At 42.5% G+C, this 27,131-nt stretch overlaps 1 protein-coding gene across 3 annotated transcripts in view; it reads left to right on the top strand.

Annotated features, from left to right (window-relative positions):
- RERE (arginine-glutamic acid dipeptide repeats) overlaps positions 1-27,131 on the top strand; it is a 207,233-nt gene that overhangs the window by 157,071 nt on the left and 23,031 nt on the right. For all 3 annotated transcript variants that reach the window (XM_068414260.1, XM_068414261.1, XM_068414263.1), the window contains one exon: positions 2,083-2,163. In XM_068414260.1, coding sequence (XP_068270361.1) covers positions 2,083-2,163 — 81 coding nt within the window. The remainder of the gene's footprint in view (positions 1-2,082; positions 2,164-27,131) is intronic.

The raw sequence follows: 27,131 nt of genomic DNA on the forward strand, positions 1-27,131 counted from the left end.
GGGGAGTGATTGGCCTCCCCCTCCCTGTAAGGAAAATTCCTTGTCATTCACGTGGTAAAAAGTGAGAAGTATGTGTCAGTGACCAGTTACACACTGTAGGCAGACTTGGCGTCTCGCGCTCAGATATTTGTGTGACTTCTGCCTGTGAATGGGGGGCTGGTACCTGCTGTTAGTAAAATTTTCCTTGTTGAGGAACCCAACACCCCTTGTCACTGAACTCTTAAACTCCTGAGTGCTCTGTTCGCTGGTTTAAAAGGAGCAGGTGGGTATGAGCAAATCATATACTGAAAGGGACTGTAATCTCCAAGCATATACAACTGGTGGTTAATTCTTGTCTCTGTGCCTCCAGGCACATTCTTGGCGAACCCCAGCAGTCTTGCTGGTTTTGAGGGTCAGGGTTAGGTAAGGCTAGATCCCTGTGGGAGCCTATCTGCACAATAATGTGCATGAGGTTCCAAAGAGACTGCTCACTCATATTCACCATTGTGGTGGGAGCTTATGAGGCGTACAGAGCACTATTTTAGTAGTGAATTACCTTTTCTGGGATTCCTTAGCCACTTCACAATATGGAAGCCTCTAATCACCTGCGCACCTCCTTCAAGCAGATGTTTGCTAGAAGAGTGGTCCAAAATGCATTAAGCCAACTTGAGGTATGTTTCTTTTAAGGGAATTATTAATTCTCATCTCCCTCCCCCAGAATGTTAGGGCCCACATACTTAACACCCCTCATCTTTTTTGCAGGCAGAATTTGGTATTTTCTAGTCTTTATACCTGTAAGATTATTTATAGGAAAGGAAAAAGTCCTCAGACATGCTGTGTTCAGTCTTAATCTCTTGATTCATGGTGGTGACATGTTGGGGGGTAGGTGAGGCTGGTCCCAGAGCTCCGGGCTCGCATGGGCAGCACCCTGCAATCGATTCGCCGAGAGAAGGTGCTGGCCCCGAAAGAGAGGAGGGGAGTGAGCGATGCTTACAGCTGGAGGAGTTATTTGGGGGGGAGGGATTGCGGAGGGGAAACCTGAGTGCAAGGGGCAGCTGAAGGGGGGACCGGAGGGTGAAGCAGGGCGGCAGAGGGGTGCGGCAGACGAGATACAGCAACTGGCGGCGGGGAAAGACGCGGCCGCGCTGCAGAGCCCCCGGGGCCGGGCGGCCGTTAATCCGCCGGCTGATTTCGCGAGGCTTCCCCGGGGGCGAGGGGCCCGGCGGGGCCGGGGCGGGGCGGGGGGACAGCGGCGATCCAGGCCGCCTTTTGCGGCGCGCCCCGCGGGTGCCGCCCGCCCAGCCCCGCCGCGATCACATGCTGGGCGGCCGCGGCCGCCGCCTCCCGCCCGGCCCTCCGCGCTGCTCGGCTCGGCTCGCCTCGGCTCCTCCTCGCCGCTCGCCTCACCGCCCGCGCCGCAGCCCCAGCCACGGCCCCGGCCGCCATCGCCGCGGGCCGGCCCCGCCGCGCTCCCTCCCTGCGCCGGCCCCGCCGCGGCCGCGTCCCGCCGGGCCCCGCCGTGCGCGACTGCAGGGCGAGAGGAGGAGGAGGAGGAGGAAGTGTCTCGGCGTGGCAAGCGGCCGCGGAGGGGGAGCGGCGGCCCCGGTGCCGTCGGCCGGAGGGCTCCTCGGGAAGCCGTGTGCTGGTGGTGCTCCGAAAATCGGGGCAGGGTGAATCCGGAGGGTCGGCGCCTGCCAGGAGTCCTTAACCCCTGCGACACCTTCTCTGGAGAGTCACTTTTCTCCCCTGAAAACCAGCGTTGCGTATTTTCCTTCGCCTGCTGCTTCTTAGTTGAGAAATAGACTTCCGAAGGGACGTGCAGCTGAATACTTGGGGCGTTTGGGAGAAGAACTGACTGTGGTACTGACTTTTTTTAAGCTTCAAATGTTGGAAGTTTGACATAGAAGGGAGTGTGGTTGGATTTTTCGGTATCTTTTCAAAGCCTGTTTTCCCTCGCCTGTTTGCAGTTGCCGTGTAGGTATACGTGTTCTTCTACCGACAGTCCTTAACCGAAGAACATTGTTTGGCTGTTGTGCTGATTAACAAGATTTTTTTTTTTTTCCCGTTCTGCTGACGTACTGTTTTTGTTATCTTTTATCACAGAAACGTTTTATTAAGGGGTTGAGGCAGTACGGCAAGAACTTCTTCAGGATCCGAAAGGAGTTGCTGCCGAATAAGGAGACTGTAAGTACATTTGGACTTCATGTAATTTGCTTTTTTTCTTGCTGCTTCAGTGTTTGATCTTACGAAACTGTTTCCTTTTCACCCTGAACTGAATTCTGTTCAGATAAATGGAAGAGAAATCCACAGCCAGAAAAGGGAGCTGCAATTTTTAGTGCAGTTTTTAGGTCTTAGTGCATGAAAGATGTTACATAAAATAGTCGTCATTGCTGGACGGAGTCACTGAGGTTGGATGAAGTGTATTTATGGAGACCAAATCTAATTTTAAATTCTGACATTATGATGGGATAATACATTTATGTCACCCGGTTGGGCTCAAATGGCAGTGGGTAATTAAAGAAAGGCTAAAACAAAACAAAATCTAATTGAATCTGGAAGACTGAGGTATGTGCCTGCTCCTGCGACCTGCAGAATTCTGTTGTTGTATTTAACTCTTCATGTTCCTGAAGCGTGTGGACAGCAAGCGTGTAACTTCGGTTTCTGAATTGATCTGTGGCTTATTGCTCTACTGAACTTCAGAAAACGTGCATAACTGTCATTCTATTGAGAATCCTGGCAGGTGCTTAGACGGAAGATGGACAGGGAGGGGTGGGTGACTTCTTCAAAGGAAGGAGGGTTTGGGAAGCTTTGGCAATCTAGTTACTTTTCCATTAGTCCAAGCTTCTTTAGAAGCTTCGGTTTCTGTTCTGCAGGTGTCATTTAGCTGCTGGGAGGGTGGTTTTGGAAAGCGGTTTTCATATTTGTTCTGAATTTAGAAGGGAGATAATGAAAATTGAATTAGACTTATTTTTCTAGCAATGTGTTAGTGATCCTGAAAATATTTATTTAAAGCATAACTGGTTGTTTAGACTTTTGAGTGTGTGGAATTTGGATGTTCAGTAGGGGAGAACATGACTGTAAAAATACTTTAAAACCTATCACTTACTGTAGGACATTTCCATTCTCTTCCGGGATGTTCTTGTGAGACAGTGGTGGGATATCGCAATCTTTCCTTGGTAAATAGTAACGCTGCATAAGTCAAATAGAAGGGGGAGGATGAAATGATTCCTGGAGTGCCTCAGTTGGTGTATATGTTCACTGATTGTATTGAGAATGATGGGGAAAGTTAATTACCAATCAAGTGTAGGTAGACTTTGTGTTAGTATTCCATTGGATTTGGAGGCATGAAGGCCCAGTGTTGGAAAGGTGACAGCTCAGAAGGAATACCGAAATAGTGTGCTTCTTAGCAACACCTAACAAATCCAGCACGTAGCCAGCTGAAGAAGTCCTTTCCTCTTTTCTTTACAATATCTCCTAGCAATGTATTTACAACAGATTGGTGTTTACTTAAGAAGTGAATTCTGCTGGCGGTAAAGTTCTGAAGTTTGAATTTCAGCAACTACGAAATACGCTTTTAAGTACAAAATGTCTCTTTGTGATAGAGAACGGTTTGGAGGAGAAAGGAAAAGAAAAACTAAAGAACTGAGAGCTGGGGGCAGGTGTCTGACCCTGTTTGTACTGTTTGACTTCTACTTTTGAACTTGGCTATCAGGCCTGAGGCTTCTTGCAGAAGTTTTGCAAGTTTGCAAGTGGTGTGAAACTTTATGGAAGCTACCGTTTTTCAAGCATTACATTTTTGTTTCATTACGTCTAAATTTTTAGTATAGAGAAGACTAAATATGAAGTTGGAGCAACTGGGCAGCAGTGTGTTGATGGCTTTGAGCAGGCTTTTTTAGCCCCGGGTGGTAACTGATCTACAAATAGCCTTTGACCACCAAGGGATTGTTTAATCTCTGTTTCCTATTTTTGCCCACAGGTCTCACTTCTGCTTTCTTTTAATTCCCAATCTTTTTCAGACAAAATTTACAACAGTTTTGCTGCAGTAAGACATGCAGAATAAAGGCTGGAGTAAATAATATTTGATTATCCAGGTTTGCTTTTCCTCCTTAAAGTGGAATAATTAATAATGTAAATTACAAGGCTGTGGAATTAATATGTCTGTATTTTTTCATCAGCAGAATAATTTCAGAGACTTTGCCTGCCGTTTTTCTATTGCAGTGTGAAGTAACCCTCTAGCAGTTCCAGAAACACTTGAAAAAAGGCCTTATTTTCCTGTTTAGCCACCATATTAACATGAGATGAAACTCTAAAAATTATTACATGGATGCAGCAGCGCTACGGCAACTCCCAAGTTCTGCAAAAGCTACTTGAAAATGAGTCAGGGGCATTCTTGAAGAGGCTTGCCCTAAGTGGGAACCAGGCTATAGGTCAATCCATCCTGCACATTTCTAATTTATTAGAGTTTACCTTACTAGTCACTGAAGCCTGTGGGGAGGGGAGCCAGGGTTTTTGCCTCTCTGCAAAACCCGCTTAAAGTTAAATCTCCTTATTATCATGCCTCTTGTATAATGCGTGCCTTTTCGAGACGCTTACATTTATGCTGCTTTCACTGAGGGAAAACTCTTCCCAATATCCCCTTAAGCCCTGCAGTTGGAACACTGCAACAGTGGAAGACAAGTCATACAACAGAAATGCAAATTTTCAGTAGAGACTAGGCCTATTTTATATTAAAGCTGATGCTGCTGTACAGGAAGTCAGAATATAGAGGTGAATATGACATTATCTTTCTTTTATACTCTTGGAAGGTGTGAAGTGGCCATGGTGAGAGATGAAAATTAGGCCATTCCGTATTAAGTTTTCACAAGCACGTTAAGGAATGTCCTATTTGAGTTGTGCCTTTACTTTTTTTTCCTCTCCACAGTTAGTGTACCATATCTTTTAGGAAAACCCTGTATTTGTCAGTGTGTGTTTTAACTAGTTTAATATAGGTTTTCAACTTTTTTTTAATTGCTGCTTCTACATAAATAACCAGCAAGATAAAAACCTTTATGAAAGAAAATATTTACTGCATATCTAAGCTGTATGTTTGCTTAGGTCTTCACTCTTCCAGTTTATTTCAGCGTTTATGTCTGAGAGGGGTTCCCAGTAGGCATAAGTGTAAATAGCTGTGGCATTCTCTTCAAGCTTTTACAAGCAAGAGACACAGGAACTAAAATCAGCTCTTACCTGAGGTTGCCCTCTGCTGAAATGGGAATGCTGAGGTGGGTCACGGAAAGCCAATAGCTGTAAGGCTGGATCCGTAAGTGTTAACCTTGGGATGCTCTGGAGAAAACGTGCCTCCACGTAGATGAGCTTAAATAAAACTTCTGAAACTTCCTTGGGTTTCCATTGGACTCTTATCTTAGATGTACCTTCTGTACCTTCTCCTCTGTTCCCGTGTATCCTTCTTCTCTTCTGTTCCTCCTGAATAGTTTTCTCTTAGTTATAGCTGGCACAGCTGGTGAGGCATCCTGCTCTCACTTGGTCCATGCTTAGCAGCACGTTTGATTCTTCTACATGGTAAGCCGAGAAATAAATTTTGGAAGCACCTATGTGACATGAACAGTTTTCATTAATAACTTTCATTTAAATTCATACGTTGTGAGAATGCAAGGTACACAGCTGGCAGCAAGTTTTCTTGAGTATCTGATTTGGCTTTAAATGTGATTCCCCCTTTTTGGGGTTAATTTGATAAAACTTTGTGATAATACGGGATTTTCAAAGTATTTCAAATTCTCCTGCTCTGAATTCTTTAGGTGATTACACTGAGCTACTTGAATTTGAGAGTTTTAGAAGCCCCAGCATTCTGAAAGGCCTGAGATAAGTGTACTTACATGCCTACAAGGTCGAGGATTGACTTACTGTGTTCTTGTAAATAGCTTAACTCTGTGTTAGTGGGTTTCCCCATGCAAAATGGAAATAGAAACATGGCATGAATGTGAGCTTGTGCAGAGCAATAATGTCCAGTCAGGGCAGGGGAGGCCAAGTCATGGTGTCAGCTTGCTCAGATGTAGAGCTGGGTCCTGTGCCACTCCACCTGCCCTTGTGCTGGTCACTCATACACTTCTGTAAGCTTCATGTAAGGTGCAGTTTGGGTTTGCCTCAACTGTTTAAGGCCGTGGTCCCAGAAGAAACAGATTTGTTTTCCCCTGGCTGGAGGTCCTGCCGCCTGCTTCACGTCAGATGTGTTGTCGGAGCAGCGGAACTCAAACCTCTTATGCCAGTTAGCCATTAGAAACGGAGGGGGATGTATGTGATTGTCCCTTTGGCAGCCTTGCATAGATTTAAGGATAATATCATGTTATATCATTAGGTAGCCATGGCATGTGCTGCAATTGAATTGGGGTTTTGGAAACACTGTGTCTTTCATGGGAATAGGCCCAAGTATTTTTGACCTCTTCTACCTATTCTTAAAACTGGGGATGACACCTCCCTGGGTGTTGTGAGGTTCTGGAATGACTCCTGCTGTGTTCTTCGGGGAAGGTTTACGGTACAGTGATTGTGACCATGGTCAGTTGTCTGCTTGTCTTTTTTCTGGCAGGCTGAAGCTCCTTAGTGAGCCTTGTAGAGCTGCTCTCAGTGAGAAGTCTGAAAAGAGGACAGTGAATCTTTGTGGAGACATGCAGACTTTGGTCTAGTTCGCTTTGAATTTCCCTGTTGAGTACATAGGTATCCTTGGTGTGTGTGAGTTTTGGTTTGGCTGCTTAGCAAGACACGACAGTGCAGTCGAAAGGTCTTGCCTCTGGGTGAATGCTTCTGTATTTAGCTTTAAAACACAGTGTAAATTGAAATTTTCAATATCAACTGTTTTCCTTAGATCAAAATACCTGCAATGTGCTGTATTGATGCGTGTGAGAACTATATATGCATCGCTTCCTTCTGTAGGAAAAATACTCTCTCTTCTGATAGTAAAAATCCTTCTCTCCAAATTAAATGCTGTTGGGATTTATCTCAGAGACTAAATAAGCTGTGCTCTGTTAATGTTAGGAGACAAAATGAGTGCAGCGTGAGCTTTCAGCATAAACTTCTGTTTAATTTTAGATTGGGGTTTAGATAAACAATTTTATTCTTGCCTCATTAATGCTTAATCTTTTGTTACATAATATACAGTATTGGCTTCCTGAGTAGCTCTTAAATATAGTGCAAATGTGTAGTAGCTGAAAGGTCATTGCAGTTACCATATGTGCAGGCTGGCAAGGTGTTTGTCCTCTCTGAGGACAACTGTGTACTATTCATGTCGACAAACAGCCTTAGTAATATTTGTCCAAAATTCTCATGAGCACGTGGAAGGTAAAGAGTCTCCCTCGACATAATTGTTCAAATAGCAGTTTTCCTTTGATTCAAAGAGGGGGATAATTAGGTGAATATATTTTGGTCCGTTAGTATAAAGGGATTAGTTAGCCCTACATTGGCTTTTTAATATTTGCATTTAGTGGTATAACTTATTTGTACCAATAGCTGAGCTCGGCTGTGGCATGGGCGTTATCACTGTTCTCCTTTCCCGAAGGAAATATATTTTATTTGATGGTATATTCCCCTAGTGACAGGATATTAATACATCGCGTAGTCAGGGCATACTATTTCCTGACTTGTCTTTGCTGCAGGAGCGTTCAGAAAGGGACAAGCTGTGTAAGCCTTTTCTGTTTGAAAGCTGAACCTTTTTCCTTAATAACTTGTTCTAGCCTAGATGCAGTCAGAGCTGAAATTTTCCATTAGAGTTAGAAGCGACTGCCAACATAAACAGCCACTGCTTCTTTTCATTTCATCTCATCTCTGCTGCTAGTGCTCCCATCGCATGGGTATTACAGTTGGAGGGTTTTGTTCTTCTTAAAACAGGGACTATAGGCTTCACATTTTTAAAATTATAGCCTCTTTTTTTCTTTAGCCACAGCAGATATCCTACTGGGCTTCAGTCCATTTTGAAAAATGGGCAGAGACATCAGTTAGTTGCTTTTCCTGTGTCAGTGAAACCACTGATTGATTTGCATAACAAACTCTTCTGTAGGGAGCATGTTGCCTTTTTTTTTCTTTTTTTTTTTTTTTTTTGAGTGTGGTTATATGAGGGACAACACTACATTAATATGTTTGGCTTTAAGGTAAAGCACTGCACTGAGGAGGCATACAGTAATTCAGTTCCCCCTTCTCACCAGGAGCAGAAGAAGTAAGCCAAAGAATTTATTGAAATGCTGAGGTCATAGGAGCTGAGCTCAGATGGAGATATTCCTAAATTTAAGTGGCGCTGAGCTGAAAGCTGTTTACAAAGCCTAGATGATCTCTAAGGGATGTTCAATATGTGTGTTCACTGATTTGGCTTGGTTTTAGAAGTTTAACTTGTTAAACCTATTGCAAATGTAATCATTTTATTGGATAATAAACCAGAAGGTTTGGAAAGGTCTTTACAGAAATGTAAAGATCTAACTCTCATATACACCGTGTCGTCTTCATCTCTCAAACTGATTTCAGGTCTTACAGGGGAGCAGAGCTGCCAGCTGTGTGCTTTATTGGGCAAGCTTGGGCCGCAGTCCCAGCCTTGTGGTTTATATATACTGTGTGGGTTCCTTTTGTTTCAGTTTCCTGGGTTTCCTTTTTCAGCTTAACATGTCCTGAAGGTATATATTGCTTAGGTCTTAAATCCTTGCTCTGTGAACTGCCTTTTTACATTGACTGTTCGCTTTCGGGGCCCAGTGCCACTCGTCTGATTAATGACTATGGTTAATCTTCCAAAGACTAAAATATCCTTTCGCATACCAGTGTGTCTCAATTTCAGTTGAAGCAAGTAAAACCAAAGAAAGTGCTTTGTTTTTATTTGTTTTAAATCTCTTAAGAGAATAAGAGAATTAATTTTCACTTGTATTATTTTACTTCTGTATTCTAAAGGTAATTTACAATGTCATCAGCTCAAAACCTGGGCTGCTTATTTGAGTTTCCTACTGAGAAACCTTTATAGGTGAAGAGCATAAAACCAGAAGGTGTATTCACTGTGCCAACTGGACTCTAGAATTGCATTTAGCATGGGTAATAAATCAACCCTGCACTCTGGTGGACTGTTTTTATTATTTTACATTACAAGATTGGAACTCATTGTTTATTTTTCTCTGAAGGTTTAGAGGTAGGTAGGGGTAAAATATTGTTGCAAGCAAAAGAGGGCCATTAGGCAATTGCATTGAGCTCTGTCAGAGAGCCAAAAAGGACAATTTCTGCTTTGTAGTGAAAGGCATGTAGTTGAAGATCTAAGCCAAGATTATTTGGGAAATCGATACAATATTGTCTGAGTCTTCCTCCACAACTGAGAGAACACAATGCTTCTGTGACTCCTCATAGTTCTCTTACGCTGCGTTTTCCTTACCTTCTGCTTATAATTCACCATCATAAGGCATTTCATTTTTATTTTCTTATTGTGAATTCTCTCTTTGCATCTATGCTGAAAGGGTATGTGTGACTGGTTAAAATATTTTTGTTCATCAACAGCTGTGTACTTTTTATTCTGTATTTTTCTTGCCCGGTGAGACAAGATACTGGCTTTTCTTGTTTTGTAGCAGTTGTCAGATTGAATCAAATACTCAGACATCAATCCTAGGGTCCTATGAATCTCAGGTACATAAAATAGTTATCTATTTGAGAATTTGTGCAGTTTATTTTCATGGTTGAGTCTCTTATCCTGGCAAGATTCTTTTCCACGGATGCTGTGGAAAAACCAAACCCTTCACATTGTTTCCCATCCAGTTACCAATTGAAGATACGCTTTCAAACGTGAAGATGGCTTTCAGAAAGGCAGAACCAAAAAAGTCATATAAGCAACAGTGTTGTTATGACATCCTGTTCTAGAACAGTGCTAATGTTATAAAATTTGGGTAACTCCTTGAATAAATTCATCTGTATAATCCTGCCTGCTGTCTGAGTTTTGAAATGGCTTAATAGAGAAATATTCTCCACGTAACCCTCTCTGTGGTACTAACTCACAGACCCACGACTGATACCTGAGGATTTTATGGTCTTTAATTACATACATAATGTACAGCACTGCTGGGTGTGGAATTGAAGTTTTTACAAGTTCAGAGCTGAGTCAGAAGCAAAGCTAGTGACTTGCTGAGGGAAACCGAAAACATCTGTGGCAAAGCAGGAAGATAAGCCTTGATGTCCTTCGTAAGAGTTGCATTGGTGTAAAAGTGGTGTTGCACAAATCTCAATGCACAAGTACTTGATATAATCTGTGAAAGACAGACATGGCTCAGTGGCTTTGTTTTATGGCAAGTTAACATCATTATAACTTCTGTTAGGCATGAACGTGGTGTTCTGTGGTGGTGGTGTGTGGCTGGGGGGGGACGGGACGGGACCAAAGGGGACAACACAATGCGAGTCTCTTTGGAAGAACAAGATAGCAGTGATGAGTATACGCTTCAGATGTTGTCTGCCTGGTGCTGGTTAGTCCCTCTTTCTTATCGATGCAGTGGGAATGCTAACTTTTAAAAATTCCTGTATGGAGCAGACAAAGGAATTCTTTTTAAAAAGGGTTTTTAGAAAGGGAGGGAGATACGGAGGCAAGTGGCTTGTCGGCAAGTGGTGAGTTTTATGGCAACTGCTAAAGTCTGAGATACTGAAAAAGGAACTGCAGTGAGACTCAGGCAGTTTATGCAGCTAATTCAACTTGGTGTTTAAACTTGGTGTTTATGGCCTATATGTAATTGGTTTTTTTTGATTGTGTGTCTGTATTTGGTCCAAATTTTATCCTCAGTTACCACTGGAAGCCAGCGCAGACGCTCACAGACAGTTTTTGCCAGACTTATGGCTTGCTTACATTTGAGGAACAAGTATTCTGTCTTGCTACTTGATTTTCTCCTCCTCAGCACCCACACTGCTTTCTTATCCTAGTCAGGGATAATGAAGATTAATTACAAATGTACCATTAAGGGGGAAACAATGGAGGAGGGGCAGCTAGACTGTAGCTAATGTAACCGAGGATGTTATCTAGGTGTTGTCCCAAGTGGTGCCATTTCATGTGCTTATTACAGTGTGTGTGAGAGAGAGATTACAGTTTCAAAAGGTATTGCAGGAGTTTTCTTTGAATTTTCAAGTTCAAGAAGTGAATAAATATAAACAGCTTTGACCTATTGAGAGAGTCGTGTTACAGGAGAGGCAGGGTGAGCTGGAGTTCTTAGTAGGGCAAAGCAGTTTTCAGTTCCTTAATAAAGACATTAATAAAATCATTGTCCAGGTTGTGTGGGCTTCAATAGAGCAAGCCATTTCGGGGGAAAAAAAAGAAAAAATTGTCTGTTGGCAGGGAGTGAACTATACTTTTAATGCGTCTTGCCTGCCACGCTGAGCATGAAATTAACTTTCTTCTTATACAACAGATCATTGGCCTTAATCGTTGCTTCCTGTCCCAGATGGCACCGTAAGAATGGTATCTACAGTGTTCTTTTGGCATAGAATCGGCCCCCAAATACATTATTCAATCCTAAATATCCTGTAATATGCTGCTATAAGTGCACTGTGAGAGCAAGACAATAACGACTTCAGTAGACAGATGCACTCATTTTGTCATTTTTGTTTCAAACCAGCTGTAAAAAAGAAGCAGGGCTTGATTACTGTTGTCGTTTTTCTTTTTCTTGCCAAGGAAAACTCCCAGGAATTGCACAGATTGTGGAATAAACTGAGAACGGGGAGTTAAGAATAGTGGCTTCTGTTTAAAGGGGCTGTGCCACAGGGGAAACTAAGACAGTTTGTGGATGTAACAGACTCTGTAAGCCTTGTATGTCAGGAAACATTTAACATCACAAGCTGAAGTCTGCCATGTTTTGCTTTTGTTTGTTTCCCCTTTGTTTTGTATCTGAAAAGGAAATCCATAGGGGTAGGATGGAATTCAAATTCTCAGGACATAAAAATGCTGATGATTCCTTATAGGTGATGGTGGGGTTCTTTTGGGTAAACATCTGCTTTTATCACAGCAGCACGTAAGGGAAGAGGCCAGTTCTGCAAGGGGTTCAGTTGGGAGGAAGAAGGCTGCGAATTCAGCCCACTGCTTCACTTCTTGCCTTTAATCTAGTTAGGAGGGTACAGGTAGTGTCGCATCAAATGTGGAGTAATCAAAGCAGGTTCCACAGAAAACCTTTTGTTTTTTACATCCCTTGTTTTTTAAAAATCTCAGAGTGTGGACGGGTGTTTCCTTCTGATTTAGATACTTCAAGATTAAATTTTTCAATTCTCCTTTTCTTTGTAAACGTGAACTTAGAAACTTTCTCTTTTGGGGAGACGTAAATGAAAGAGATGATTTCCTCAGCACTGTATTTAAGAACTTGGGGTCTTTAGACAAAGTGTTATGAGATTAATGACAAAGTCAAAAATGCTGACAGTACTGATGGTTGGGAAATCCTTATTGGCTCTGGTCATGTGGTATATAGAAAATTGGCAGGGAATATTGTTTCTTTTTATGCTACCAAACTCCTGTACAACAAAAGAAATCTGGCATTAAAAAGGTGCTGATAAGTACTTTTATTGCCATGGTGAAATAGATAATTCTCGTTGGGTGGAACAGTTGAGTTGATTCTGCTCTTTTCCCTCCCCCAAACACACTTTCTGTGCTCCCTTTTCCCTTCCTCCCGCTGCCCCTGACACAAGCTGAGTTATTTTGTACAGTGCCTCCAGACCCTAACCTTTAAAGAAAGGGAGAGGACGTTCCAGGTTATAAAACAGCTCTTTCCTCTTGCAATTTGAGAAGTCCTCCCTCTTGTTTAATTCCGAGCCTGCTTTGTGCCAAGTGCCTCTTGTTGTGTAAAGCTCTAGGCCATCCCACAGGAACTCTTGATTTATTTTGTTAACTCTGCCCTTCTCTGTGGTCTAATGATCTGCGAAGCTCCAAGATTTTTGAGTTGAACAGTGGTAGTCTTAAGAACCTCCTCTACTACATGAAAGTCTTAACACTTTCCACATGCTGGGTTTGTGGCCTCATGAAAAGCTGACCTCCTGCAAATACAGCGTGTAAAGCCAGGCAGCCTGGGCCAGGGCTTGTTAATGCTGTTGTGGAATGGGGGGGAGAGGGGAAAAAAATGTGATGAAAACTCTGGGCTCTTGGCCAGCAAGGAAGATGTGATACAGTGAACGTGTTTCTGTTGCCCTTTGATACTGTTCAAGTTTGATTAGCTTTGCTTCTGGTAAGCTTAATTGTGGTTCTTTTCTTCTTCTTTTTTTTTTTTTTTTTAAAGGCTAAGGAGGGGATCTTTGCCAAAACTCAAGTCTTTCATTACCTGAATTGCAGTGAGAGGGAACTGGAAAAAAGAATCATGCACCTCCCCAACAAACAAACAAAATCAACAAACTCCCCAAACAAAACCCCATTAAACTATAAAAACAGCCCTTTTCTCTCTCCTTTCCTTGTTCCTGCAGCCCTACCACTGTTACTTTTCATCTGTTACTTTCCCCTTCCCTGAAGTTTCTTTTAGACCTTTAGGATTAAGGGTGAATTTGGACAAATGTGCAACGCTAACTGTGTTACTGGGATTGAGCTTTTCCAGTTAGCAGCACAGGATAAGGGAAAGAGGGATTTTTGCCATTCTAAATGCTTGGTTATTTCTAAGAGCCCAAAAGACACGTTTGTTGCCTGCGTAGGAGAGGGTTTGTCATGTAAGCCTCGTGACCTCCTCAGAGATTGTACACTTGCTCGTTTGTGTAGTAGCCTTTTTGCCTGGGTAGCGTTTTTCATGTTTGTCTGTGTGCTTTGCTAGAGCTTGGTTGGCTTCTCTGCTATTTTGATGTTGCACAGACTACACTTTCTGGGTAGGTTTCCTTTCATTGTATTGGAGTAATACAGTTGCAACGTATAATGGCTTAGATACTGGCAGAACATAATTTACAGAAATTAGGTGGTTTTTCGTTTGGACCCTGGTTTTGTTCTGCAGAATTTCATACCTTGCAGATTCAGATGTGATTAAAAATATGTGGCATAAACCTTGCACACTCTGGATGCTTAAAGAGCATACAGAAAAAGGCATTTATCCTAATTCCCACTGTTAAATCAGATCCAGTATGTAGAATAACTCTGGGGGTTGTATAACTGGACTTTCACCTTGTTACAAAGTGACGTGGACAAGGGCTTTCCGCCTCCAATGCCCTGTCAGAGTTGTATTGATTTAACAACTCCAGCTCATGTTCTTCTTCTGTGGCATTTGATGTGATAGATTGTTGTTGTTGCCTGGCTTTAAAAGAACATTCTTTTGTTGTGAGCGTAAGAGCTTCTCAAAAGAATTCGTCTGCTCGCTGTGGGCATGGAGCTCTCCTCCCTATCTTTCCCTTGTTTATATTCTTTTAAGGTGAGTAATGTTTTTGTTTCAGAGAAATCTGTGTTTCTTAAACTTGTAAACCTTTCAAAAATGATTCAAGTGATTTTCAGCTGAAGGATGAAAAGAAGGAAGCTAAAGTCTTGTTAGATTTGAACAACCAGAGAGTTTTAACCCGTAGCAGTCCAAGATGTTTGGAAATAATGCATATACTTTTAGAAAGGTTTATTTAATAGGTATGTATCTACTGTAGAGAGACAAGTGGAGGTTGTAAGCTGCTGTTTGTGGTTGTTACGAATGATCCCACTTGCCCTGCTCTTATCTTCTGAATATTTTTCCTTGGACCATATTAATAGTGCTGCTGAAGACAAATCAGTGGGATTAAGTGTTTAAGTGAGAACTGCCTTACCATTTCCCCACCTCCTCTGATCACTCTTTTATCATCCTTATCCCATGGTTACACAATCTCGAGTCATGACTCTAAAAAACCATGCTGGCATTTAGAAATGGTGACTGTAGGAGTTTTCATGGCTTCAGCAATTAAGTGGCATGTAACAAATTTATGTGACTCACCACTGAATAGCTACTTGTAGATATTTCTGTCTGTGCCAAATCAGTGTTAAGTTTCTGGGGTTTTTTTTTTTTTGAATTACTGAAGTTTCCCTTTGACCTTTTCAAGTGAACTTATGTAGGAAAGTTATGGGAGATTTTTAAAACGTAAGTTTCACATTATGTTTGTTTGCTTTAGTTTTCATCTTGGAGCTGAACATGTGGATGGAACTCTGCAGAGTGTAAATAAACAGCCTTTCTGGTGCACTGTTCAGTCTTGGTTTGTCGTTCCATAAGGGTCACATTAAAATGAGGAAAAAACCCCAAAACAAAACAACAAAAACCCCCAGACTAGCAGGGACTTAATATCTTAAGTATAAGTAGTTCTTTGGGCTACTGATTTGTCGGATATTCTTTCTTTGGTATCTCTCCAGGAATACACCATCTCTCCTTCAGTGCTGAAGAGAGTCTATTGTGTAACTTACATCCCAAATACTCCGTTAATCAACGTCTGGCTTTTGCAACTTCAGTGTAGCTGTAATGCTCTGTTGGCAAAGGGAAGGCTAATAAGAAGAGGTAGTTGCTTTAATTGAGTTAATGTCTGTGGTTGAAGTCTTTGCAGATTGAGCGGTGCGGGGGAAAAACACAGCTGGTGGAAATGTGGTGGACAGACACTGATGGATCCCGTGTGCTCCAACACCTCAGACTTGTCCGCTTCCAAATGGTTGTCACCGGGTGGAAGGACGGGGTGGGAGGGGAGCTGGTCTCTTGGGTACCAGGCAGTTTCCTAAGATCATCCATCTGTTTTTATTCCTCTTCTCCCCCACTTCCCAAGGTCACCTTCATCTGCAGGATGTAGTGGGGATTTCCATTTTATTTCATTAGAAGCGCTTTTGAAGGGCAGCAGCAAAGTAAGTGAGATGCTGCCAAAGCTTTGTTGCGTCTGTATTATTTTGCCTTGTCTCTGTAATAATTAATGTTGACGTAGCTTGCTTGAAGGCTGCTGGGTTCCTGGCAGCTCTGCTTTCTTACTCCCCAGGGGATCTGTTAGCCGTGGGATATATGCCCTCGGAGATGCAGACACTGAAAAAATAAGTTGCAGGTACCTGCATCTTTTCTGAACAGAAACAGTGCGCGCCGATTAATTAAATCCTTTCGTAGGTTAAAAGCCTTTTGGTAGGAGGCTTCTCTGCTCACTTTGGAGCATTTCTGAGGCGTTGTGTGAAGTGGTACCTTGTGAACGCCGTGAGCTGGGCACACCTGGGCGCTGGGAGGCTGCAGGCTCTACACCTGTCTGGGGCCCTCCTGGGCTCGTGCTCTTGCGAGTTTTTGTAAGCCTGGTGAGTAACCAAACCACAGTGAAAACCAGCTAGTGAACCACAGAAAAAGCTTTGTTCGTGTATTTGACAATTGGAATGGTTTCAGTTATGAGACCGCTTCGCAGTAGCGTGTGTGTGATGGATTAGGGAAACATGAGTAATCGAAAGCCTGTCTTGCTGCTTTGTCTCTCGAGTCTTTTCTGGAGGGAGGAAGACGTGCGTGTTGTTTGGGTTAGCAACAGCTTGCTTCTGAGTAGGAAATGTGAGTTGAGGCAGCCTGCGTGGTTTTAACTGTAAAAAAAATAACGAAAGTAAATGCAACCACTGTAAGAGCTTCCTATTTGAATTCAGAGTTGTGTGTGATATTTGCTTCCATACTTTTTCCACTTTTAATACATTTTTTAAAATTTGACTTTTCAAGGGTGCTGTGGGAATTTATGCCTAGTTGATATTCTCATTATTGATGAGAATAACTCTCATTATTGGATGTTACTCTGCTCGAGGTAATTGTCTGCTGTGATTGACTGTAAGGGAATAATTTGTACTAGTTGTGGGTTTGTTATGTTTTGTTGTTGGGGTTTGGTTTTGATTGCCAGAGCACTGAATATAGAACAGGTACTCTTTAACAGAGGTAGCAAAAAAGAACACAGGTAGATGGCTGTATCTTGTCATGCTTTCACCTTGTCCCACATATCTATTTAAAAATTCAAATATTCTTAGAAATCTGTGTATCTGTACAGCAAATAACTTTTCTTTTTCTGAAGTTGGTACCTCTAAGGCCAAAAGGAAATTAGTGTTTTCCTACGTTGTTGGATGTTATTCTTCTGTGTGTTAAACAAACATTTTCTTTCACAGTAAGTTAAAATACGCACACAGCCATTAACTACTGTACCTGGAGAATATCCTAATTCGGGAAGCAACCTGGTTTGTTTTCCCTTCCACAGTTCAAGTCTTGTGAGCTGGATTGTTCCTCTTGGGTAAGAACCACCAGATGATTTAGTAGGGATGTTTGATGGTTGGGCTGTGCAGCTTTTCCATGCCATGCAAGTGACACCGTGTGCTCTGCTGACCTGTTACCTTCTTTACTACAGTTCACGGTTAATTATTTTTTCCAGTTGACTTTCTTTTGAACTCTTCCTGTATGGTGAATTAGCATAGGTTTGGAAACTAAAACAATGATTTGTAACTTCTAATCTTATCTGGACTTGTTAAACTTTTATTTGAATGTATTCCAAGGAGCGCAGCATGTGTGGCAGACAAAATGAGTAACAGACTTGTTACTGATCAACTTAATCTCAAAAAACCATAATATTAACAGTTTCCTCCTTCCCTGTTACCCAGTTGTTCGAAGTAACACAATGTTACTGCAAGCCTCACTCTTCTCTTGTAGACTACCAACGCAGGCTGCCGTGAAGGACAGTCACAGCCACTGGTAGTTAAGTGTCTGATAGTATAGCTGCCTGCCCTTTGAAAACTGACTTCATGTTAACAAGCACATTTCCTAGGGTACAACGCAATCATCTAGTTAATGACTTGGGATGGGGGGAAGGCACATGTTTCAAGTTACTCTTGGTTTTTGGTTTTAAGGTGGTAGCACCAGTGAGTGTTCATTCTACTGTGGTAAGCAATAATGAGCAGAGGTATCTATTGTGGCATTAAAATTGCAATTAATTTTGGTTTTACGTGATGTAGTCTCTCTCTTGACTTGTCCACGTAGGAAAATCGACTACCACATTTGTGCAGAAGCGGTGTAATTTTCCTGGAAAAAGTTAACCCATTTCCAGGGTAACATGACTATACTTTGATATGATCTGTTATATTCTTAGTATGCCCCTGTCATTCTTTGGTTCACTTTCCTGAAGCTGTGAAAGGTGATGGGAAGGAACAAGAACAATAGGAGAATGTAGCATCGCTTTTTAAAACAAACCAACCAACTAAAAACCAAACCAAAACCCCAAACCAAACTACAACAGTCAAAACACACCCAAAACCCCATCATTGCAAATTCCTTGCCTCAATCTAATAAAACTACAGGCTCGCTTTCAGGCAGGGTTTTCAAACACGAAGGCTCTGACAGCCGCGTACAGCCTGTTCCGAAGGTGAGTGTTCAAACGTGCAGGTAACGTCAGCCTTTTGGAGATGATACACTAATGCACTGGGGGCAGCCTGGTTCCTTTTATCTCGAGAGGGGCTGCTTGTAATGTTGAGAGTGTGGAGCCAATTATTTTAGCGTTACACGGCAGTTGATGTTGGGTTTTTTTTTCCTCTGGCATGTTCCATAGTCTTACGCCGCGCTTCTCCCATCCTTTTCTTTTAAGCGATTCTACCTTGTTTCAGATACTTCTGGTGTTGCTATTGAAGGTAAAAATGTCTTTAAGAAAAAATATTGCCTGGTGAAGTAAGCAGTGCTCTAAAAGCTTGGCATTCTATTAAAAAAATAAAAAGCCTTTTATGGTAAAGGGGGGGAGGATTGATTAATGCTGTGCATGGACAGATACGGTCAGACTGTGACAACATCTTGAAAACTTCCTTTGAATGTAGAGCACAATGGTCATGTGTTTAACCTGTAATGCCAACCACAGGAGAAATGCTTAGTATAAAGTTATGTTTTCTCTCTCAGAATTATTCTGTATTTAACAAACAAGCGAGATCTACCAAGCTGTATCTCCACTTGACAGGGAAAAAATACTTCAGTTTTTTTTTCTTTTCACAGGTTGATGTTGCTTTTTTATTTTACATTATGTGTGCTTCAGGAGAAGCACAGGAGAGGCTTTATAAGGACTGAGTTGTACAGGGAAAGGAAAAAGATAAGAGCTGGAGGATTCCCAGAATGATTTGTCATCTGATGTCAACATGGCCTTTCTATCTGGCCTTTTTACCACAAGTTTGATGTGATGGAGCAGTACACAGAGAAACCCTTTACAAAAGTTACAAGTATTCGATGTCTCCAGGAAACATTAACTTGCGCACTACATGGGGTTGTTTGCTGAACTTGGCCCTGAGCCCCAGCACTGTGTTAAACACTGATCCTGTTTCGCAAAGGGAAATCTTCCACACTTAGAAGGAAAAATGAGAATGTGTCCCCACCAAACAGACTTTTGGCATTCCAGTTTCAAACTTACAGTGAAATCAACACTGAACATCCATCTCAAGCTTTTTTCCAGCACTGAGCTGTGTCATTGGATCTCTGCATCTTTCTGAAGAATTTATTTATAGCGTAATATTTTGCTGTAGTAAACCAAACTCAAAATGTAATGCAGCTTAATAATAGATGAAAGCAGAGACAATACAAGCCTAATACCTATGAAGAGGGAAATAAACCTGGCTTTGTTTACGTGAGGGAATCGAGCTTTTCTTGAGTAGTAGAGTGAAATGGAGAGAGAAATGTTTCAGGGAAGCAGAAGGGCAGCTCTAGAATAAGCTTGTCCAGCTGTTGTAGGGAAGATGCTACGTAAGTGGCCGAGTGGCTGTATCACAGGTCGGTGCCCTTGCTGGACACCTTTCCTGGGGTCTGCACTTCTTTTTCCTCTCACATAAGCACGCAGGGCCAGCGCTGGCCTGGGGGGATTGCTGAATCCGAAATCCTGTTGTCACAGGCAACCATCTCTCAAATCCCTTTCATGAACGGATCAAACTTCATATTAAAGCCCATAAGGTCTGTAGCCATTTGTTCTTGTGCCAATACTGTCCTTTTGCTTTAACGGCTCTTCCCTCTCCCTGGCGGGTACCTGCCTGCGGAGCTGCAGCTCTGTACGAGGGGGATTGTGCAGCCCCAGAGCGATGCAGGTGCCTTTTCGAACGCTGCAGCTGCTTTATGTCACCCAGTGGGTCAGAATCTGAAATTTGCCCAACTTGTGAGAAACAGCTATTCGCAGGTTAGCCTGTCTGGTGGTGGGAATCAGAGCTCTTGGGTTTTACTCCTGTCCCTGACATCTCTGGTTTTGAGTGGCAGTTGATTTTGGGGTTGATGAAAAATACTACTGCCTTAACTTCTTCGTTCCATCATACTACTTTTCTCTCCCACTTCTATCAGAGGTTAGCATCCCCCTGCTGGGGATGGGGCATGGGATTGATGGCAGCAGACAGATTTCATCTCTGAAGTCACCATAGGATGATTTGCAAGACCTCGTGAGTCAGAGCCGCAAATTACCGATGCGTTTTTTTTCTTATCCTTAATTGTGAAGTGGGGATCAAATTCACTTTCCAAGGGAGCAGCTAGGGTTAATGCTTGCTGGAGACACCAGGGCAGAACAGAACTGTAAAGAATTGGCAATTTATTTAACTTTTGAGCTGACTGTATAGGTATTATAGTAAGCTACAATGAGTTGGTCTTTCTAATACTGCTTTACAACTCTTACCATTGTCTTTTAGTTCCATTTTGCTTGCTAAGGATTTTTTCCTGACAGAAGGAATTTGAGGCTGGAGGGAAGCAACAATAACCGAGGGATAAGCAGCTTACGTGGCAGTTCTTTTGTGGGTTGGGGGGGTTGCTTGATGTCCTGCTTCAATATTCCTCTTTTCATATATTGCTCTGATAAACAGGAAAACACTGAAGTACCCCTCAACCCTCCACACTTAATCTAGAAAATCTACTGGTTTAGAGAATGTTCTTGGAGAGCAGTGAAAGGAAAACAGCCGTTTGGGGATCAGGTCTGAGAGGAGCCAAGTCTGTTTAAAATCAAGGCTTAACGACAAGGATGGCTGCCTGAGAGTTTCTGTTTGTGAGTTTGTTGCTTTGACCGTAACTCAGACTGAATAATAGGGCAGGAACCCGCCGTCCTCCTCAGACCTGTGTTTGTGTAGGGTGTGAAGGAAGTTTTCAGTGATAAGCCTGGTGGTTTGTATGAGGTTAGTTGATGCTTTCCAGGTGTCAAATGGATGGCTTTCTTCCTCCAGCTGGCTCGTGCGGGTGTTGGACATCCTGGGATAGAGGTTTTTATTAAGGGGTCAAATTCTAGCTGTCTTCAGCGTGGAATCAGTGGGTTTGATAGTTGTCCATCATGAAATAACCAGTTGTGAGGGCTTTGAGGAGATAGCCGCAATAAAAAAAGGGATGGAAAATTTTTGTATTTCCAGGTGATTGCATCTTCACTTTCCTCATTAGCAGTGAGCATTATTTTATGAGGTTTGTTGCCTCCTGTGTAATTTTCAGTATTTTCTGAATGCTGTTTTTAACAGGACTTTATTATATAAACTATGAAAACTCAACAGCTCCCCCGTAGGTCATGAGCTGCAAGGGGAGGAAGCTGTGTCGGGACAGATAATGCATTCATTTGACAAGCCAGGCTTTGTGTGATTCATCCCAGATGTGTTTAGAAAACCTAAAACATCTGTTACACTGCGACGTGGAATGCAGGTTAGCGTGCAGACACATCGGCAGGCTGGAACAGTGCTGCTAGTGGCAAAGTTACGTTGCTGGTGATTGTCTCGGGACTAAGCGGACCTGCAGTTCTTATTTCTATATTTAAATGAAAGCAGTTACAGAATGTGGCATTAGAGAAACAAATGGCTAATTCCTTACTTACCTTTCAGCTCTTCTTGCCGTATTAAAACAGGAAAATCTGATCAAACTTTGAGAATTTCTGTTTGCTGATTTATTTGAGTGTTTTTGTTTCCTTGGTTTTGTGGTATGTATCTTCTCAGTGACCACTGCCTGCCCAGGAAAGAAATGGGGCTAGGATTGCAAACACGGGGCTAGCAGTCTGTGCTCTTCATCTAGAGGCAAAATCCCACTCTCCAAATGAATAAGGGGGGAAAAAACCTCTTATCTGACACCATGGGAGTGAACTCCTGCGACATCAGATTTCAGTAACAGAATATGGCAAGAATCAGATTTGTTTTGACACCTGGTAATATAATATATTCTAACTTAGCCTGGGGAGGGCATGAGACTGTTTCATACAAGGAAACAAACAGAAGTACCAGCTGTAGTTAACAGGAAGAAGGTCCTCAATGGCCCGTAAAATGTCGTAGGATTTACACATTTGACCGTTACAGAGAAGCTGCAGCGACTTGGGGATTGGAACTTTTTTCCAGACCACCCAAGGTGCCCCAGAAGTGTTGAATCATGTCGTCTGTTCGGCCTGAAACACTTGGACTCGGGGACTCATTGATGACTTTTAAACTGGAGCTTGAAAGGTAGCTAGAAATTCTTTGTTAAACGTTAGAGACTCCAGTGTCTGCTCAGGTGAGTTGAGCTGGGAACTTGCATTGCAAGATGTAAGCGTTAACCATCTGCAATAATCTTTTCAGATCGCTGCGATGTCGTCTGGCTTATCGCTGTGTAAATTCCCAGCTGAACAGGAGGGGAATTTGCTGAGCTGTGTAATGGTTGTCTGGTTTTGCTAATGAGGAGTGTGAATGAGTAGGGGTTGTTTTATTGCCCCTACCCAATATTCTGGTGAGAGAAAACCTTTCTAATTCAGATAAGCTTAAAGTCAGTATTTTCTGTCATCAGTTATGTGTCAGTGTCACTCCAGTGAGCCTGAGGCATCCAGGGGAGTGTTGCAGTGATGCAGAGTGACAATTAACAGGAAATTTTTTGTCTTAAATACCAACTTGCATCATGGCTGTGAAGTAGTCAACTAACAGAACAAATAAAGGTAACAGTTACAACACGGGACATGTTTTGGTAAGGATAGTTTGATTCTATTTGTCAAATTGTCGTCATGCAATCATAAAAACATTTTTAAAGTAGTAAAACTTTTTTAATAATTGCAAGCCTGATTTCAGTCATGCAGAATAAGAAAACAAATTAGCATATATATACCTTACTGAAATGCAGGAGGATTTCGTGCCCTGCTGAATGGTAGAATTAAGTTTTTAATACTTTGTTTAAACGAAAATTATGAAAACAGGAAAAGCTGCTGTCCTTGTGTTTGGAGTGTCACTTTCTACACACGCATGCACATACACAAATTAGTCTTTTATTTAGATTAATTGAGGTTGACATGCAAACCACAGCAGAAAGTAGTCTGGTTGGGGATGAAATTACCAAAGTCTGTCGATATTTTTTGCTTGGTTTGAATAGCTGATTGTACTTGATACATTTTCAGCCCCTTTATAAAATCCATAAAACAGAGGAACTGCTGTGGTCGAAGGAACCTTTTTCATTCACTGGCAGCCATTACATGCTGCCAGTACAAAAACATTTTTTCCTTAACAGTCCTTTCCCAAGCTCAAAAATGGATTTCCCCCCAGCCACTGTCATTCAATTATCACCTCAGGAAATGCATAGATATAACTGATGATCCCTTTAAAACATCCTGCAGTATTCCACTCCTCCCATCCTTCATTTTTCTTCTTGCTCCAGTCATTACATGTAACATCGCCGATGTATATTTTATAGGGTGACCCTGACGGCTGTCGCTTTGAGGATGTGCAGAGATAATAAGATTGCACATGTAATGAAGGGCAGATAAATAGAAAAATGTTTACGGGATGGAGTGTGGTGGTTTTAACTGCTTTATGGCTTGCTTCTCTCTCGTATACACACCCCTGTGAGCCACCACCGATACCTCGCTTTAAATAGTGAAGATGTGATGTGTGACAGGCATTGAGAAAGATACGATTGTGATGGAGCCAGTAGCAGTGAAATGGTTTTGTCCCACACCTGAGCTCTAGCAATATGTGACCAAGAAACTTTATTATTGAGCTGGTACAAAAAGAAGGTGCAGTTAAAGGGATGATGTATCGGTGCTTGGCACCTTCATTGAGAAAATCCTATTCTTTGTATTGTGCTGCTAAATTTTCCGTGTCAACAGAATTGATGGAAAAATGTATGTGAAGGGGGAAAGATATGATCCAGTGCAGCCTGTGGTGAGCTCTGCTCTGAAAGATTTTGTGAATACCTTGCGTTTAATTTGTCTCGGTATTTATCCCCCTCTCCTTTTTGTCCTGGTGTGAGAGCTCCAATATTGAGAACTACTAGTTAACAAGAGGCTGGCAGTGAAAGGTGTTGTGTGAGAGACAGCTGTGAACCCCAGGACTTTGATGTGGGTTGTAAAGTGGAGTGAAAGAATTGCTGGCTCAAGAAAATAGGAACTTCTCTCATCTTTGCAAAGGCATTTCATGTCTGTTCTTCAGAACTCCATTGTGCTTAATTCACCTGGCCCGTGTGTGTGTTGTTAGGGGTAGTGCTTTGGGCATCAAGATGTAAGGGAAGAGGGAGAAAGGCTGGATATTTGCATTTGCTGGGGAGAACAAATGGATGTTGAAAGGTGGGTTGGAAGAAGCCTGCAATGTACGCCAGCGTGAGCCTCAACAGGAGGAGAGGTGCCCTGGCTCCCCAGGGGCCAGACTGCGTTCTCCAGGCGCTGTGTGAAGCAGTTTGTACTCTGTGCCTGGTGAAAACATCCCATTGGTACTGGAGATCTGGGCTCTGCCGGAATGGGAGACCCCTCTGTGCTGCAGAGTGGGCAGCTGTGCCCAAGCAGAGGCTGGTAGAGGTGGGTGGGAAGGCAGGAGGTAGAGGGTAAGCTTAGGAGAGGAGGGGGAAAACAAAAGTTAAATGATTGGAGTTAAAAGTGGTCAAGCACCTCAGGATTTCTAACCTCAGAAATTTTGATAACATAAGTTGCAAAGGGGAGCTGCGTAGAAAACAAATCCTTGACACGTGTGTAAGGCAAGCAGGTTCTTAACTCTTCACTGTTTTGATAACCTCTTAATTGATCAAGTGCCAGAGATCCCCGTGGGGCGTACCTGGTGGTTACGGAGTCCCGCAGAACTCTAACTGACACTATTAAAGATAGGCTTTAATAATTAATAATGGATGCAGCCAACAGTCTGTGAGTTCCTGTGGGGATTAGGAACTCTGTTGATTAACAAAGGGGACTCTCTGGAGGAAGAAGCCTTAATTACAAAAGCTTTCTTTTCATTCTGGCGTGACGTACGGCCGGAGAGAGGGTCAGCAGCTTTTAACTGTGGCTGAGGCTTAAAACAATGTGCTGGGCTGCTATGTGTTTGTTTTTGCAGAACTGTTAAAGTAAAAATCCATAAAAATGAAAAAAAAAAGTTCTCATAGAACAGATAGCGAGGATAAGTTCCATAATATACTGATTATCTTCTTTCCTACCAGTATATAGAATCATAGAATGGTTTGGGTTGGAAGGGACCTTAAAGATCATCTAGTTCCAACCTTAATTACAAACAGAAAAGGTTAGCAAATAAGCTGCGTGAAAATTGAGAGTTAGATGTGGTAGAGATGTTACTGGCGTTTTTTTCAGGCTACAGGCACTAACATTTAGATTTCTCTGTGGTTTGCTAAAACCATACAATCAAGTGGTAGGAATGGACCAAGAATATCCAATTGAAAGAAAAAGCAGCTTGTATGGAGGGCAGAAGGAAAGCTGAACTGTTGAGGAACAGCCAGCGGGTTCTGTGCCTAGTAAGGATGGATCAGCCTCTCCCACAGGCCTGGCTTTGAGTTAGGAAGGGGTTTTAGAGCCTGCCTCGCTGGTGGAGCTGCTCGCGTAGCTGGAGGTTAATCAGTACGATTGTACTGCTCACACAGGATCGATCTGGGCCACTTTGTAAATCTTTTGTCTCTTTGTTTCCTTACCCTATAAAACTTCAAAAGGATGTGCTGAGGCTTAGTCTGTAAATACCCCATTGACTGTGTCATCAAATGGCAGATGCTGTACATGGTGGAGTGTTACTGTGGTACTGCAGATAAATGTTTGTTTCAAAGGACAGATTATTTACATCCCACCTTGTCTATTTCTTTCCTTTTTTCTCTCCGCTTCGCAGTCCCTGTTCGCTGCCTCTTTTCTCCTGGTGATTCCATTACTCTGTGTCTCTTGCCACTTCCAGTTCCCGTGTGTAACTTTGTTCTAAGAGTTGGGTTTAGTTTGTACTCGCTTGTTATGTTTTTTGGTTTTGGTTTTAAAATTATTTGTAAAGGAGAGCAAATGTATTCTCTCGGGGAATCACAGAAGTGATCTGTATGTTTAGATAACATGAAAAATGAAATTATTTTAGTCTCTTCACTGCTTGAGGATCTTTGGAGTGAAATCTCCGGGTTCCAAACGTGTTTCATCACTATCAGGAGTGACACCGTTCTCTAACGACCTAACTGCCGGCGGCGGCAACCTGAAGGGATTGCGAGGCCTGGAAGCGGAGAGTGAGGCAGCGGCGGCCATGGCGCTGGTGCCGAGCAAAGAAGGTGGAGATGAAGAGCAGGAGGTTGGGTTCACCATCGATATCATAAGCCTGTGTCAGCGATGTAAACAAAAGCATGATTTGTAGGAGATGGAAGCTTGCTCTTCCTCTGGTCTGTAGAGGACTAAGCAGGGTAGCAGTGCTCATTTAGCAGAAGCAATTAGAAAGCATAAAGCTGTATCTGGTTGCAGGTCTTTTCCACAACAAAAATGAAATCCAGAAAATGCAGATGGAGCCTCGGCTGGGTGAATTGACAGCATAAACCACCAAGGAGGTAGCCTGGGCTTCTTATATACCTGTCTCCTCTTTTGATTCCCACCTGGCCAGGAGTTTCAAATAAAAACCGAAACCAACTAGCTTACCTTGCTGTTTGCAGAACAAGGAAGCAGTATTAGGACAGCCAATCTTCTCCTAAAATGGTAGGTGGAGTTCTTAGCAGAGACCAGGGAGAGGAGGCTGTATTGCTGTCTGAAAGATAATAAATGGCTAGAGGAACTGCTAGATAAAATGCCTATACTTTTAAAAAATGCTGGAGAACTGAGAGACCTGCAAGATACTCCTTAGAGAGCATCCCATGATTTTTAATGTGTTTTTGTAGTGTTAATAAAATATTGCTTGGTTTTTAAAAGCCTCTCTTAAAATCTCAGTAATGTTTTAGATGACGCAGTATTCCTGTGCACCCAAGGTGGACGTTAATCAGTGCTGCTAAGCAAGCTGCTGAGACTTATTGCTTAATTAGAACCTATGCAAACCTATTTGTCATGTAGTTGGCAGAGGCATGTAGACCAAGCTTAAAACTGTAAAAATGCCTCGGTTC

Source organism: Nyctibius grandis, chromosome 17, assembly GCF_013368605.1.
Source record: "Nyctibius grandis isolate bNycGra1 chromosome 17, bNycGra1.pri, whole genome shotgun sequence".
Taxonomy (NCBI): domain Eukaryota; kingdom Metazoa; phylum Chordata; class Aves; order Nyctibiiformes; family Nyctibiidae; genus Nyctibius; species Nyctibius grandis.